The sequence below is a fragment of the Anarrhichthys ocellatus genome, unplaced genomic scaffold, assembly GCF_004355925.1.
Source record: "Anarrhichthys ocellatus isolate YVR2014 unplaced genomic scaffold, GSC_Weel_1.0 scaffold2, whole genome shotgun sequence".
Lineage (NCBI taxonomy): Eukaryota > Metazoa > Chordata > Actinopteri > Perciformes > Anarhichadidae > Anarrhichthys > Anarrhichthys ocellatus.
The window spans coordinates 16,976,044-16,990,786 of record NW_022280032.1 but is presented as its reverse complement, the minus strand read 5'-3'; the positions used below and the strand labels follow the sequence as shown (position 1 = coordinate 16,990,786).

The 14,743-nt window shown below is 45.1% G+C and overlaps 1 protein-coding gene across 3 annotated transcripts in view; it reads right to left on the bottom strand.

Annotated features, from left to right (window-relative positions):
* The window catches only part of hipk2 (homeodomain interacting protein kinase 2), a 69,705-nt gene extending 55,544 nt beyond the window's left edge, over positions 1–14,161 (bottom strand). For all 3 annotated transcript variants that reach the window (XM_031870464.1, XM_031870483.1, XM_031870473.1), the window contains exon 1: positions 13,776–14,161. In XM_031870464.1, coding sequence (XP_031726324.1) covers positions 13,776–13,794 — 19 coding nt within the window. In that variant the 5' untranslated portion in view covers positions 13,795–14,161. The remainder of the gene's footprint in view (positions 1–13,775) is intronic.
* Positions 14,162–14,743: the final 582 nt, after the last annotated feature.

The window sequence follows — 14,743 nt, the reverse complement described above, 5'->3', positions numbered from 1 at the left end:
TTAAGCCCGTCATTTACACTCCGCTGACAACATGACAGTATTGATGAGGACGCCTTTAGACACCACCAAACCTACCAAAGAGTCCTTTGTAATTACAAATAGTCTTTTAATACGAAAAACCTGCTTATCATTCAAGTCAACCATGCCTTTTCTCAAAGCTCTGTGCTTTTTACAAATCATTATTTAAAACGATTTAAGGTTGAGATAAAAAATAAATACAAAAAAACAGGCTTCAAAATTGGAATATATACCACAGCCATCACCTAGTCAGGTCTGTCTGGTCGATGATCCCTGGCCTGGATATATTTGGACTACTTCCTGAGGCCTAATGGCTGCCGACACAGACCGAGACGCTCTGATGACCCTGTCTCTTTACTGGACATCCAAGTGTCTGCAGGCCTGGAAGGTGAGGGAGGGGGAGGCCCAAATCACTGGCTAATGAAATGGCTTCTGACTGTCTAGACAAAGCATTATCTCACCCTTCGCTGCTGTTTGGGTGCTGGGGCACTATACTTGCTGCACCTCCATCGCTTTTATGAACACCCTGACACATACAGATGGAGGACAAAGATCAACGTAATGTGTCTTAGGAAAGTGTTAGGTGCTTCAATTCACCCTGTTATAGATTCTCCAAGGAAATCCTCTGAAGGAACATGATATTTCCAAAGATATTCCCTCTTTTGGAAGTTTTGATGAACGTGTCAGTCCAAACTCTCCAATAGGTGTACAGCTGCAAAGGCCACAGCATACGACTCAAGTCTATTTAGTGAGCCCCTTTGTTCTGAATGGAAGCATCTGCATTTGTTTCTCAACTCGTTTATCCAGGTTTTCTTCTTACTTGTCACCCATCTGTATATGCACCTACATATATAGATAAAAATCATGGCCAGCAGAACCACTGGTGGACACACTGGGACAGTGTCTTTGGGGTTAAACACTGCAGGGAACTCGCCACTGAAGAGGAACATATTGTCCACACAGAGCAGCCTAGAGTTGAGTTGCTGCCTCCTGCCTGAGTTCTGCCCTCAGTCGGGGAGCTGGAGCTTGACACTGCATAGTCTCTCTCGCTCTCTTTCTCTCACCCCCACCACTATTTACCATCCTGTCTGCCTTTTTAGCTCTACTCATCTCTGCTTATTTATAGAATAATGCATCAGACCAGCTCACAGGGAGATACCGTCATGCAGGCTGCTGCTCCATCAGCCTTTATGCTCCTCCTGACCACAGTATTTGACCAGTTGGAATGAGCATGTCTCTCGGCTCTCTTACAAACACACAAAAGAGGGCAAATATCCGTCTAGCATACTGACAGCGTGTAAGAGGAAAATGTGAATGCCGTTTGACAGACACATACAGGACTTCTCAGCTCGGAAAAATGGCAACATGCCTGCTGTAAACGGGACACTCCCTCAACTCTCCCCTTCCTGCAAGCAAACAGCCAAAGATACAACATGTTGTGTTAGCTGTGAGATAACATGTTCGGTCCCCACTTGTTCAAATGTCCACGCATAGATACATAAGCAAGAAGAGACGCACACAAGCACACAGGAACACTAATACAAAGGGGCGCGTGCGGCCACACACATTCACATCGGTTGGGGTGGTGGTTATGAACTCTCTTTTATAAACTAAGCAATGACAACTTGTGTAGTTTGAGTTGAATATTTCTAATCTAATGTAAAGCTGCAAAAGCTGGTTCCCCTGGGAAACTGTCGGTAGATAAGGAGGCTGCCATTAACGCTGTAAGTGTGGTCATAAAATGGCTGGAGTGAGAAAAACATTTGCCTTGTTTATACTGCCAGGTCAGCCTAACCAGGCGGTGAACCAAGGCACTGGGTGGAGGAGAGGAGGAGGAGGAGGAGGAGGAGGAGGAAGGGGCAGCAGAGTGGCTCTGCTTGAGCTGGATTTCTTATTAATCAAATCACGAGTGTAGCAAGTATACAAAGCACAGCATCCAACTTCCTCCCCACCGAGAAAGAAAAGAAAGATAGACAGACAGATAGAGGCCTTGTAATAAATGCCCTTGCTGTAGCAGAACATGGAACAGGAAAAACTGTTTGTTCTGCGCAGAGTTCTTGTGTGTGTCGGCATAAAATGAGAATAAGGTGGCTGAAAACGTGACCAACCATAAACCACCCGCATCTGTTAACTCGCGGAGCGACTGCACTACCATCGACATCCACTGTATGCATGGTGCCGAGCTGCTTTGACTACAGTTGCAACCACAGCGCAGGGCGATGCAGGGACACGCACCTGATAAGCAGCCGTTCTCCAGAATGCTTATCGTGTACAAACAGCAAGAAACGCCCCGCCACACCACGCTTCCTCTTATGTCATTAGGAGCAACAATGACAGCTGGACACAATGTACTATAATGAGATCAACATATGAGAACTGCAGGCCAGAAACAGTAACCCCATACACACACACACACACACACACACACACACACACACAGCAATGGGGGAGGACACACAGATGAGTACAATGTGGGAAGAAAACACTGTACAATGGCAAATTGATTTGAGAGGGGCCGGTGCAGTATGGATTTAGTTGCGTGCCGACTGTGTTGCGTTACAGTGTACAGACAAATTATGAGGTTTTTAGTGTGAATGTGAATAGCGGCCTTGTTTGCTGCCCTCGCAATGTACCGCAACCTGAGGTTAGAAAGGATGGCGCTTCAGGACAAAAGCCAAAATACAAAATGAAATACAATGAGGCTGATGTTCACACTTTGACACACATGCCTGCAAACACAAAAACGGGGAGCTAGGTTCCTGTTAGCTACGGGAGTCGAATGAGTTTTGATGAGATTTCCGAGATTATATTTCCAAAGGATCTAACCTCTCCCTGGACAAACAAAATAGGATTATAGTCTCTGACAAAAACAATCAACTGGCAAACAAAGAATTTTTTTTAAATGTTTAAAAAAATTGAATAATCCACCACAATTTTCATTTTGCGTGATCCCTAGTTATGCATGCATGGGTTGCCTAATATTTGTTATAACTCCACTTATATGCTAATCAAATTCAAAGTGTTTAGTGAGTTTAATAGTTTTCTCTCTTGACTACATTTTTGGAGCAGTATTTGCAGTTGGTAAACTATTTATTTGGAGTGCAAAGTAAGAAAAGTCAAACAGCAGCATGCGTGAAAAACTGAAGGCAAAGACTAAGACAGTTGCAGGGAAAGATGCCAGTTGGAGGGAGCACTGCCTTAGACGATGTTTCAAGGAGACGGCATCGTTGCTCCACCCTGCCCCCCTGCCTCGTTCCATGGAGCAGCATACTTTTTTGGGTGTGTCCTTGAAATAGGGGATCATAGTTTGCTTCTGAATTAATATTCAGGAACAGATACAGCTGCAATACTGCCCATCCTGCTCCACCAGGCAGGCAACCAACACCGCACACACAGCTCTCTGCATGGGTGCAGATGTGTGTGCACGTGTCAGCAGGCGTGTACCCACACAGACGTGCAACTCTGCATTTCTGAGACTCCACATGTGTGTGTTCACGTGTGTTTAACTTAATGACTATTAGTGCTTCTTAAGACCTCCTCAACTATTTGTCAAAGCTCTAAAACCGTAGCTGTGTTGTAACAACATGCATAAAACCACCACCCCAAAACACACACACACACACACACACACACACACCCGGAGGGATGAAACTGGTGCCCACCCCTTCGAAACCCTGCGATTAACTGGAAAAGAGGAACCAGTCCAACCTGACCAGGCACCTGAGGACCAATCACACACAGGCAGTGCCACCACTTCCTGTATTTCCAAACAGAGCTGTACTCAAAACAACAAACTCATAGGGAGGTCTACTTTAGTCTAGAGTTGCTAGGAAAAGATATTCATGAAAGAAAATGCTTTGCAGATTTCTTACTGTTTCCTTGTTTGTTTTACGCACAGCAGGTAAAAACGCTACCAATGCCTAGCTGTTACTTTCAGGTCACAGTTACTTGCAAGTTGTCAGCTTGAAACCAGGATGGCTCAGGGCGTTTTTGAATGACAAGTTGTGGCACACAAGCCAGTCAGTGTGTTTGATAATGATTAGTGCTGGTGCTGGTGCATGAAGCCCACTTTTTACTCCCTCAAAGACGGCAGATAGAGGAGGAAACCGGCAACTTCTATCCATTTCACATCAGAGCTCTTTATAACCCCCACATGTGGTTGGCCTTCTGCTCCCCTGTCTCCCCCAGTATACTCCACCTCCCAATGCTATCGAATACAAGCTGGAGATGGTGCACATGCCTCCCCAGGCGACAGGACTGTGTGGTATTTCAGTGGGGTGTGTGAATCTGCTGCTCAGAGTTTATTAAGGCCACAGATCAGACTAATTTAGACTACAGATGCTTTTTTTTTCTCCCGCTAAAATGCCTCAACATGCACTCCTGTCTTCATACTGCAGGTGACTCATCCACATACACGCTTGACAAATTGTTATAATCTCCTAATCTCCCTTCATCATCTTCTTTTTAACCCTCTCTCCTTCTGCAGCTCCTCTCGTTCTGTCTTTGACAAAGTAAGGAGGCCCACCATGCTATATATTCAAACAGCTTTTAAAAGATTATAGCAACACACACACAAACACATGCTCACATACCAATTTAGCAAAGCATATGTGTGCTTAATCCAACTGACAGTGTGTCGTAAACATGGGGGTTGAGTCTTTTTGGCCACAGAGCTGAGGTAATAAATATGGCGAGCCAACTCAGCCCTCTGCGTCTGATTCAGCGTGAAAATCATGGCTTTAGCCGATTATATATACAGCGTCCTCGCAGTCGCAAATAGCAGCCAAAACCAGGCAGGAAATGGCTATTCTGACCATCAGTTTGACACCCACACATGGAGCGTATAAGGAGTACACATTTGAATGGGCTTGCATAAAAGGTGAACCCCTTCAGGAGGAGAAGAAGAGTTTTTGGTTTTCACGATTAAAATCTTAATGATATGACAAACTTTGTTTAGTTAATTACATGAAACAAGATCCATCTCCTACAAGAACTTGCCAGTTTGAGTTTGTTCTTGTGGTCTGAGCTGTTTCTAAACTCCCAGCTGAGTAGTAGCTGAGAGAGATTTAAACAGATGGAAAGGATGACCTGTGGGAAGCCAGTAAATAATGATTCATCGTCCTTTAAGATGCTTTGCTGTGAATAAATAGCAGTGGTGCGTTAGCCTGGTCCAGGGTATGTTTTTGCAGGCTATTCAAATGTTAAAAGGATCTGAATGAGGTTTATGTTACTGAGATGGATGCCACTTAACGCTGCCATGTTTGTGTCCAAACGTCTTTATGTTTAATGCTTATGAATGCAGGCCTCCTCCTCACATGCTGTCTCTGTCCCACAGAGACCTAATGAGGTAAAAAAAAAAAACTTTCCAGGCCTGGACCCCTCTGAAGCAACAGAGGAACAGGTCCACATAGCTAAAGGTCAACTTCTGTCCTTTTTCTGCGCCAACTTCTCTAAAAGTGGAGGGGTGGGAGCATGTTTGTGTGTGTTAGCAGCTGCTGGGCTCCGTCATGGGAGCCGAGGGGTGGGCGCTTCACACTAGGCCGTTGGTCGCAGATGTAAGGAGGAGACAGGTTAAAGGAGACAAGGGGTGAGATATAACCCCAACACCACAACCGAAATCCCTCTTAGACCACTGACCCCCCACACCTCCTAACCGTCCCGCCTCCTGACCTCTGGCAGTGCCCCTGAGGCCCATGGGCCCCCACAAGAGGGTATTCATCTCCCCACACCAGCTCCACTGCCTCCCTCCCTTACTTTTTCAATCTCTGTCCCTCCCTCTCTCGTCTCTCTGCCATTCTCACTATCTTGCCCAATCCCAAAGTCCACACTCAGTGACTCTCGGACTTTCGAGGTCCCGCAAAGTCCATGAGGGTTTAGGCTGTCCCACTGTCAAATTGTCGAGTTCTTGAGGGCTCTCAAAGACATTTTGAGCCCTCCATGCACACTTTCCGTAAGTCCGCGTTTCTGCAGACTTTGCCTGATGGAATTACCCACAATTCACAGCGTTGTGACGTTAAACTCGGGGGTTGCCAGGGGAAGCCCAGAGACTTAGATAAAAAGAGGTAAACAAAGAGGACGGCATATGGGTGTTTGGCCTGGCATATTCAATTTACACAGAAACATTAACATTAAGAATTGAACACATGATTGAGAGGAATACAAGCAGAGACTATTACACACCTGGTTTAATCATCAACATTTTCTTTTAACTTTGCCTGTTGAAGCTGTTTTGACAAAACCAAGTAAATAGATTATTTGACAAATACCTCTCGTCTCGTAAGGCAAGAGCCTGGAAGACCTTCAATCAGGGAGTGCAAACGTAAGATGTTTTAGTGTTGTCAAGCTAACGTGATGTATTTCTGCAAAGTGCTGTCCCGTTCGTATTGATACCATTTCAAACACTTGCAGCCTCTCACACTCAACCATTTACCAGGTGACGTCAGTTAGGTCCCTGAGGGTTCAGGGCTAAAGGCTTTAGGGGGGACATTGGGATTGGGCGTCTGTCTATCAGGCTGATTTGAGGGGTCGGTTCAAAAGGCTGCCAGGCTTAGCTGCTGGTTGGCCATGATGGTGCCTGGGGCTTTGAAGCTTTGAAGTGGATCTAAAAGGTGTGCAGCCTGTTTTTTATACTGCAACACACTTAGGCCCAGAAACATAAACAGGCACTGTTATTTATAATTATGTTTAGTCGAGTTTAGCATTAATACTTAAACGTTATAATAGAACATGCTTATTAAATGAGGAGTTTATGAGGAACATTTTCTGGAATAGGGCTAAATTTCACTTTTGTTTCTGTTTTGTGAGCACCAAAGTTCTTCAAAGCTAAACAAACAGTGCATGCTTCAACTTTAAGTGCACTAAAATACAACGGCTGAAAAAAGCACTTGGTTGGAATTTCCGAATAAAATAATAGGCATAACCATTTCTTCAAATCTTTCTAAATATTGCATTTTCTAATAAAAAGGTTCAAGCTGCCATTAAACAACCATTATCGTTCACCTATGCTCCAACTAAATGTTACTAAATGTCTTCAGAGATGGTTATGCAGCTGTGAGGAAATATGTCTTACAGTTAGGACATTCAGCATGTTCTCATGCCAGTGCTGGAGTGGTATTAGAGGAGCCACAAGATAGTGTAATTGAATCAATGACTTTTTAACATCTCTCTCACTCGCTCTCCCTCCCTCTTTCTCTCCCTTTACATTATCCTTTAAAAGCTCATAAAAGGACGGTATCCAGCCTTCAGTGGTAACCAAGAAATCATTTCCTCTGTGAATATCAAATAGATATAGAGACAATTCTATTACCTTTCACGACTATCATTCTTAAAACCTCTCAACACATTTCGACACTTCCAACTCCAGCTCGTCTGGATGTGTGACTTGTGAGTTTGCCGTATGGTGAAGCTGATATTTTCACAGACAATAAGGGATTCCTGAGAGAATGCCCGGCCTGAACCAAATGAAGAAAAAAAAGACATCACTTGAGAGGGAGGGTCGGCTATCTGTAACAGTGACCGTCACTTTTAATTTCCATGTCTGGCTAGCCTGGGGGATGTGTCATCATAACTGCTTTCACAGTAATAGAATAATGAGAATAACACGGCATGGAGAGAAAAAGAAAATACAACGGCAAGATTGAGAAAGAAGAAGAGGAGCGGAAGATGAATGTAGGAGAGCAGTTACTGCCCAGAAAGCAAGCGGAGGAAAAGGAGAGGGCTAAAGCTGCTCATTTCCACGCCTGTTGACTCTTTTGACCAACCCGGTCCCCCTTTCTCTGTTCTGTGCCTTTTTGCCTCCTGGCTCTGGAAAGAAATGGGCCCGAGCGCTAGTTGACTGAGCTTTGAAGTCCTTTGGTTATCATCCAAGCGTAGTGCTGTACCTGCAGCCATCTGTGAAGGGGCCGCCAGCAGCCACCCATCGCTCCACTTCCCTTCCATGACCGAGAGGGGCCGGAGCCAGGAGTGGTGATGGGGCTGGCATCGGAACTTAGTCCGCGTTGGCTGGACATGGCAGAGCTGTGTCTACGTCCGTGAATACGAGAGCGTATGCCCTAAAAACGCCAACCTCAGTGCCCTAATCTGAATGATTCCGTCCTTCAGAGTTTACTTCAATATCTGCCCCTAAACACTCGCCATCCTCACCCTCCCTCCCTGTCTCCTTCACTTGGAAGACAAGTGTGTCGAAAGGCTTGATTAAAAACTGCAAGCCATTTTTCACTCTGAGCTTGGTGTAATAGAGACGGTTAGGATCTTTTGTTTCAATGAAGTGGCTGTGAGTGTGGCAGTTGCCCTCAACATTCGGCTGTTGTCTTTCCACCACATTCAAGGCTTTGTTCAACTTTTTATTTTATTTTTACCAGCTTGGCGAGTGCATGTGCAATGTGACGTGTCAAGTTGAAAGGCCAAAATAGCCGGTGATAAATGGATAAATGCAGCCAACAGCGGCAGCTCTCTTCCAGAGGGTGCGATGTCAAATGGACTAGTATGGGGTGGGGGGGGGACACTATCACAAACAAAAGGATTAAAACCTGTGACAATGTGTGCCACAAACAAGCTGGTGGTTTGGTTTGGGGGGTTAGTGATGGCAATAAGACAACCGGGGGGGACTGAGTGAGACAGGAAGAAGGGGGGGGGGGGGAGTCATGATTAGGGAGAACAAAAAAGCTACAGTAGTTAGACATCTTCTCAAACCAGCCTCCAATTACACGAGCGCACACACACACACACACACACACACGCACACACACACACACTCACACACTCACATTCATGGGGCTTCCAATCTGGCCATCAGGCTGTTGCTGAAGTGTCACATGGGCACCATGTGTGCTGGCCAATGGCCTCTCGGCTTATCAACAAACAGAGTGGGATGGAAGGACAGATAAGGGCTGGATGTGGGGGTGGGGCGGGGAAACGCGGTCTGGGTGGGGGTGGGAACTGGATGGGTCATTGCTGAATGATGATTGCAAAGTGAGCAAGCGATATATGGCATGCGAGTAAAATGCAAACCATGCTTGTGCTGCTCTGAAAAAAAAAGACTCACTTTCTGTATACTGTATATTTAAAAAAAAAAAAAAAAAAAAAAAAAAAAAGTGACACCCTCAGCATATGAAGTGCCCTTTATGCTAAAGGAATCCCGGCGTAATTATTGCTTAGCAGGCCCAAGTTAACAAAAGGCCTCATTCAAGGAAGCAGTAAAAGTGAACATTTGTTTGAACCGTGGCTCTCATAGCAGATCAAAGCAATGGATGTGTCACAAGGTGCAGAGACTCTCAGCACGTTTTAGCAGATGCTACTCTCATCCTCGCTGTAGAGCGCTTATTACATTACTTTTAGCAAGAGGAGGTTATCTAGATTTAAGAGGGACCTTCATCTATTTCTGTCTCTTCCGCTGATCCTCAAATACAAGAGGGTTTTTTTTAGGTAATGTGGCAACCCACTGAGAACAAGGTTTCCAAAATCCAAAACCTGAAATCATGAAATACTTGAAATTGTATCTCTGCATTTAACCTATCCAACGCATTTAGGAGCAGGGGGCTGCTGTAAAGCATCCAGGGAGGAACTTTGGGTTCAGTGACTCGATCAAGGAAACTGAGCAACATGCAGAGCCTGGGATCAAACCCCCGACCTTGTGATTAAAGGACAACGGACTCTACCGGTTCACGACATTCGAGTGCTATCATTTTAAATGCAGGTATCAAATATTTGTAATTTAAATCTATATCAACTTTTACATTACAGGCCAGAGAGCAACGCAACTTTAAGATGCCTGCCACACTAGTTTCCTTACTTAACAGAGCCTGGAGTCGTTACAAGCTGACACCATACACAGTGTGAAACAACAGTGCAGGGAGAAAAGGGGGCCTTTACACATGCATGACAACCAACACGGAGATGCCTTGTGTAAGCAGTCGACAGGGTTGAGGCTCCATCCCAGCCAGCCTCCCCCTTCGATAAAAACCAACTCATGTCAGCAATTGATGTGGTCTCCCGCTTCAAGGACTGCGGAGCCCGGCTTTCAGAGTTGTTTCCGAGAGAGGTCTGAAACATATGGCAGAAGCACTAAAACAGGAAGGCTAACTGACTGAAGAGAACATGAGAATTGCAAAGTCCTGTCGCATCTCAATTGAATTTCCTCCAAGCTAAAAGAGAGAAGAAGGAAAAAATAAGAGCCAGAAGAATAATGTGCTGGAGTATTAGAGGCAGTTTCACTCCAGAGAAATTTACTAAAAAGAGTATATGAAAAGTTGAGCCTGCTGACATAGCCAGAAGTATTGTGCTCATATTCAAGGCTGGGCCTCCTGTGTCAGACTGGCCTCTATACAAACCTGTCATTTCAGTTCAGGCTGACGTCCCCCCCCCCCCCCCGTCATCTGTTTCCAAAACCCTCTGATCACACCTGTGAACTATTTCAGCACATCAGAGAGCTCACATAGTCCCTTGTCTTCAGCTGAGAGCTACACGCACGCACCTCATCTCACACAAAACTCACATTCTATCTCCCTCCAAAGCTTCAGCTTCTTCTACTAAATGCTTCAACAAATCAATAGCACAAAGGATCCCTGAACACTGGATTTGTCTTCCTTTTTCGGATCGGAAGCTTTGAATAATGCAAAAGCGATACTTGTAAAGACAGCTTATCCTTTTTCATAACCCCTTTCTGAGCAAACCGCCTTCCAAACAAGTCACGGGGCGACGCATCAGGTCAACAAACAGATCAAAACGGCTGCTGAGTGACAGAGAAAAACAAGAGATAAACACTCTCAATGGCACCTACAAGGATTTGCACCTTCAGCACAGGATTTGAGTGATGACTGTTCTTTCCTGTGAGCTATTTAAAATATCGCCGCATCTCCTTTCAACTGTTTAGCTAACCTCTCTCCCCAGGCCTCTCTCTTTCTCTGACGTGGACGCTGAAGAGCTAAACACACGACCCTGCTTGTCATAACAGCCAGGAAGAGAGACCCTCCTCAGTTCCCCTGACTCTGCCACCGGCAGCGGCCCCCCGAAGGCCCCCGGGGTTCTTCCTGCAATTCTAATCAAAGTTTTAAAAAGCTGCAACCTTGGAGCCTAAGCCTGGGTCGTAGCCTGTGAGGAAGATATCAATCAAGCAGGTCCAAACAAGCGTGAGGGGGAGAGGAGGAGGAGGCAGGGTAAGAGGGATAAGGAGATGCGATTTAAGGTTCAGGGTCCTCGGGCGGGATCGGGAGGGGGGGGCGGAGAGAGTTCAGGGCAGTTTCTGAGAAAGTCCGTCCTTCTGTCGTCAGAGGAGTAACTTCCCCTCAAACAAGGCAAGGTACATTCCCCATACCTGGAAACCGGGAGGTTGTTCAAAGTCGCATTAACAATAGCTGGATGGTTAAAACATTAATCTGCCTTGTGATGCTGTAGCGCCTGTCACCACTATCATCGTCAGCAGCAGCCTCTGAGTCACACTCTGTCCGTTTTTCCAGGCGTGAATGAAGGAATCCTCTCTGGAATAGTCCTGGCTGACCTGTGAGAGGCAGATCTGCAAATGAAGTTGCCTCCCTGCCTGGTGCCCAGCCTCGCAGCTGCCTAATCCTCTTGCAGGCCTGCCATACAAATGGGTGAAGCCACATGTGTGCATGACATACGCAGATAGAGACAAATGCTCACGCAGGCATGAGCACACCACAACAACAATATCCAGCCAGGGAAGAAGGGCAGGCAGGGTTTGGCGGTGTGTGAATATTAGCTTTTCCACAGCTGGGGGCTGCTGGACCTGCTCCGTTCATCAGACATCCATCAAGGTGTCAGTTTGGGTTATGAGACCAGGCTCCCAGGGTGATCAGGCCGCTGCCCTGCCTGCCAGCAGGCCCGCCTTATGGCTTTCTGTCTGGGCCAAGACGGACCAAAGGCAAACACGTACAAAAAAAAGAAGAAGGAAAAAGGCAATTTGACCACTGCAAGCTTCATAAACATTACCGAAAATCTCCACTGTGTTTAAACAAATACGTCCAAATAAGTGATTATGCATGTGAAAGCTCAGTGATCACCATAATTGCCGGTCAGTCTACGCGAAGGGGCCCCCCCCCAAACCTATTTCCCCCCCCTAGACTTCGGTCATTGCTCTACATAACAGGCCCCTCCAACACGGAGGAGGACGGGTAAGGTAATTAATTCCCCCTGCCGCCTCTTTCTCTTCCCTTTCTCCTCCTCTCCGTGGCGAAGGGGGAAAGCCGGAGAATGTAATTTACACTAATTACCTTTTGCATAGGAGTCTCATTTCAACTTTCCTTTTCATGTTGAAACGCCGTCGTCTCGGGCTATTCCTGCGAACTTCACCACCCCGCAGGAAGAAATCTGTGACATGACAGCACTTAGTGGGGAGTTTGTAGCAACCTTATTGTTGTTCATGATAGTGTATCTTCTATAGCAGCCTATTATAGAACCTAAATATCCATATTAGAGCCCACTTTTGCATGAGATCTTTGTATATTGCCACTTTAAAACGTGTAGTATTACTTTTCAATAGTTCTTTTTCTCAATGGTAGTCTTCAACATGTAGAGAAGGGGTTCCCTTTAACACCAGCAGAGGGACTATAGAGTAGACAAGAGGATATCAAACATGAGGCTGCTGGAAAATAAATATTGGAAACATCAAGGGTCATCATTTGCTTTGTGCTGCAAATCAATTTGCAAAAGCTTCTGATCAGCATGTAAACCTCTGTTTCCTTTGGACATGCTGTTAAAGGTTATCTGTCCCATTGTATGACAGAAAAGCATCTCCACAGGCTACAGTAAATAAGTGCGTTACTACAGAGAAATTAAAGCAACATCTCACAAAACATTACATCAAATCGAATTACTCTAACATCCCTGATGTATAATAGTATTCAATTTATTGCTACTATTAGTGTAGTTGCACAGACCCCCGATCATGCACGGATGGTATTGTGGGCAGCTTGCACTGTTTAATAACATGTATAACCCACCTTGTAGCGACATTGCAAAGCAAACAAATTGTTTCTCTGTGAATAACTCTGTTAGATTAAAAGAATAAAAGAAACAAAAACTGTATGACAGCAAACAATTTAGAGAAGCGTGCGGTAGCATTCTCTCAATTAGATTAGTCACAGCGACAATACTGCAGCGATAGCGAATATACGCCGTATTTATAAGCTTGCCTTTTGGTTTCCGGAAGAAGAATAAATAAATAAAAAGCATTTGAATCAATCGATCAGTGATCTAAAGTCAGTCGGTGGTGAGATTGCTGTGGTATAATGTGGACAGAATGAGTGAATAGAGGCGAGACTCGCACCGATCGGTCTCCGACCTTCTTTCATCCCGTCTTTAAGCAGAGCGATCATTTGTAGCAGGAACAAACACGAGGACACAACACAACATTTACAACACGTAGACCAGGTGGTTTATGAAACACACGCTTGTCTTTGACCTTATTCGGGAGGGTTTATTGCCTTATCGGCGCTATGTTATCGGACACACACCGGGCAGCTCAATCCGAGTGTTTACTCTTTAACTGTGACCGACAGCACTAATGCACAGAGCTGCGGGCAATTTGACAGCCATATACCTCTGGTGTGGATATTATAATGTAAACAGCCTATAGCCTATGTTTAATGTTTCTGACAGAAACAGGGGAAGGTGCAACGCATCTCTTTCCGTATCAGCCGCAATTCAATCGTATCACAATTGATACAGTATAGGCTCAGTGACAGAGCTCCGCACAAGGAGAGAGAGAGAGAAAAAACAGCCCATTTTCAAAAGCATCTTACCTTCGTATACAGGGGCCATCGGTGCAAGGGTTTCTGTTATTCATGGCAGAAGAATAAAGCGAGATTTATGTTCAAAACTCAATGCAAATCTGCCATCTTGAAACACTGATGAGAGAGTCGCCGCGGTCTCCTGCATTACTGGCCCAGTTCATTAGTGAGGGAAATGCTCATAATTCATATCCAGGCGTTTTTCAATCTTAGGTTCCGATGCGAGGGGGAGCGACAGAGGAGGAGGCTGCGCGATCCAAAATCCCACCTGCAGGGCTGCTTTCCCGGAGGCTCAAAATGATGAGCCGCGGTGACGGGTTCACTTCAGCTATTGTGCGACATGTCTGTGGAGTGAGGAGTCTCTGCAAAAGTTGCAGTGGTCAGAGCGCAGCGAGTTTGGTGTACAGTGAGCGAGTCGAGCGACGAGCGAGTCGATGGAGGCGACGAGGAGACAGCGAGTACTACGATGAGAGTCGCATCATCATCATCATTATCTTCAGCCTCAGTTACAGAAGAATGTCGTAACAAATAATAATAATATTAATAATAAATAACAATTTATAAAAAGAAAAGAATAAAAAGAGCGTATCAACCATTTACGACTCGATAAGGGAAGTTTTTTTTCTTTAACACCTTTTCAACACAGAGGCAGTTCAAAGTGATTCACGTGCGGTCAGGCGAAGAAATACACATTAGAACAACAATTAAAGCAAAAGAAAAAGGAAAATGAAATATTAGAGTGGAATAAAAGTAGATTCAAAATCGATGAAAGAAAAATAGACAAGATAACAGACCATCAATACCGCTATAGAGTACTAATAATACTACTAGACCTAGCCTACTATTACTACTTATACTTTATGTTAAGCTATTTATTATTTGTCTTTTCATTTTGAGGAGGTAGATTTTTTTTTCTCTCCCTGCTCCTTTTTGATTGTGGAATGTGAAATGTTATTACTTGTATATTGAGTTTATGCCTC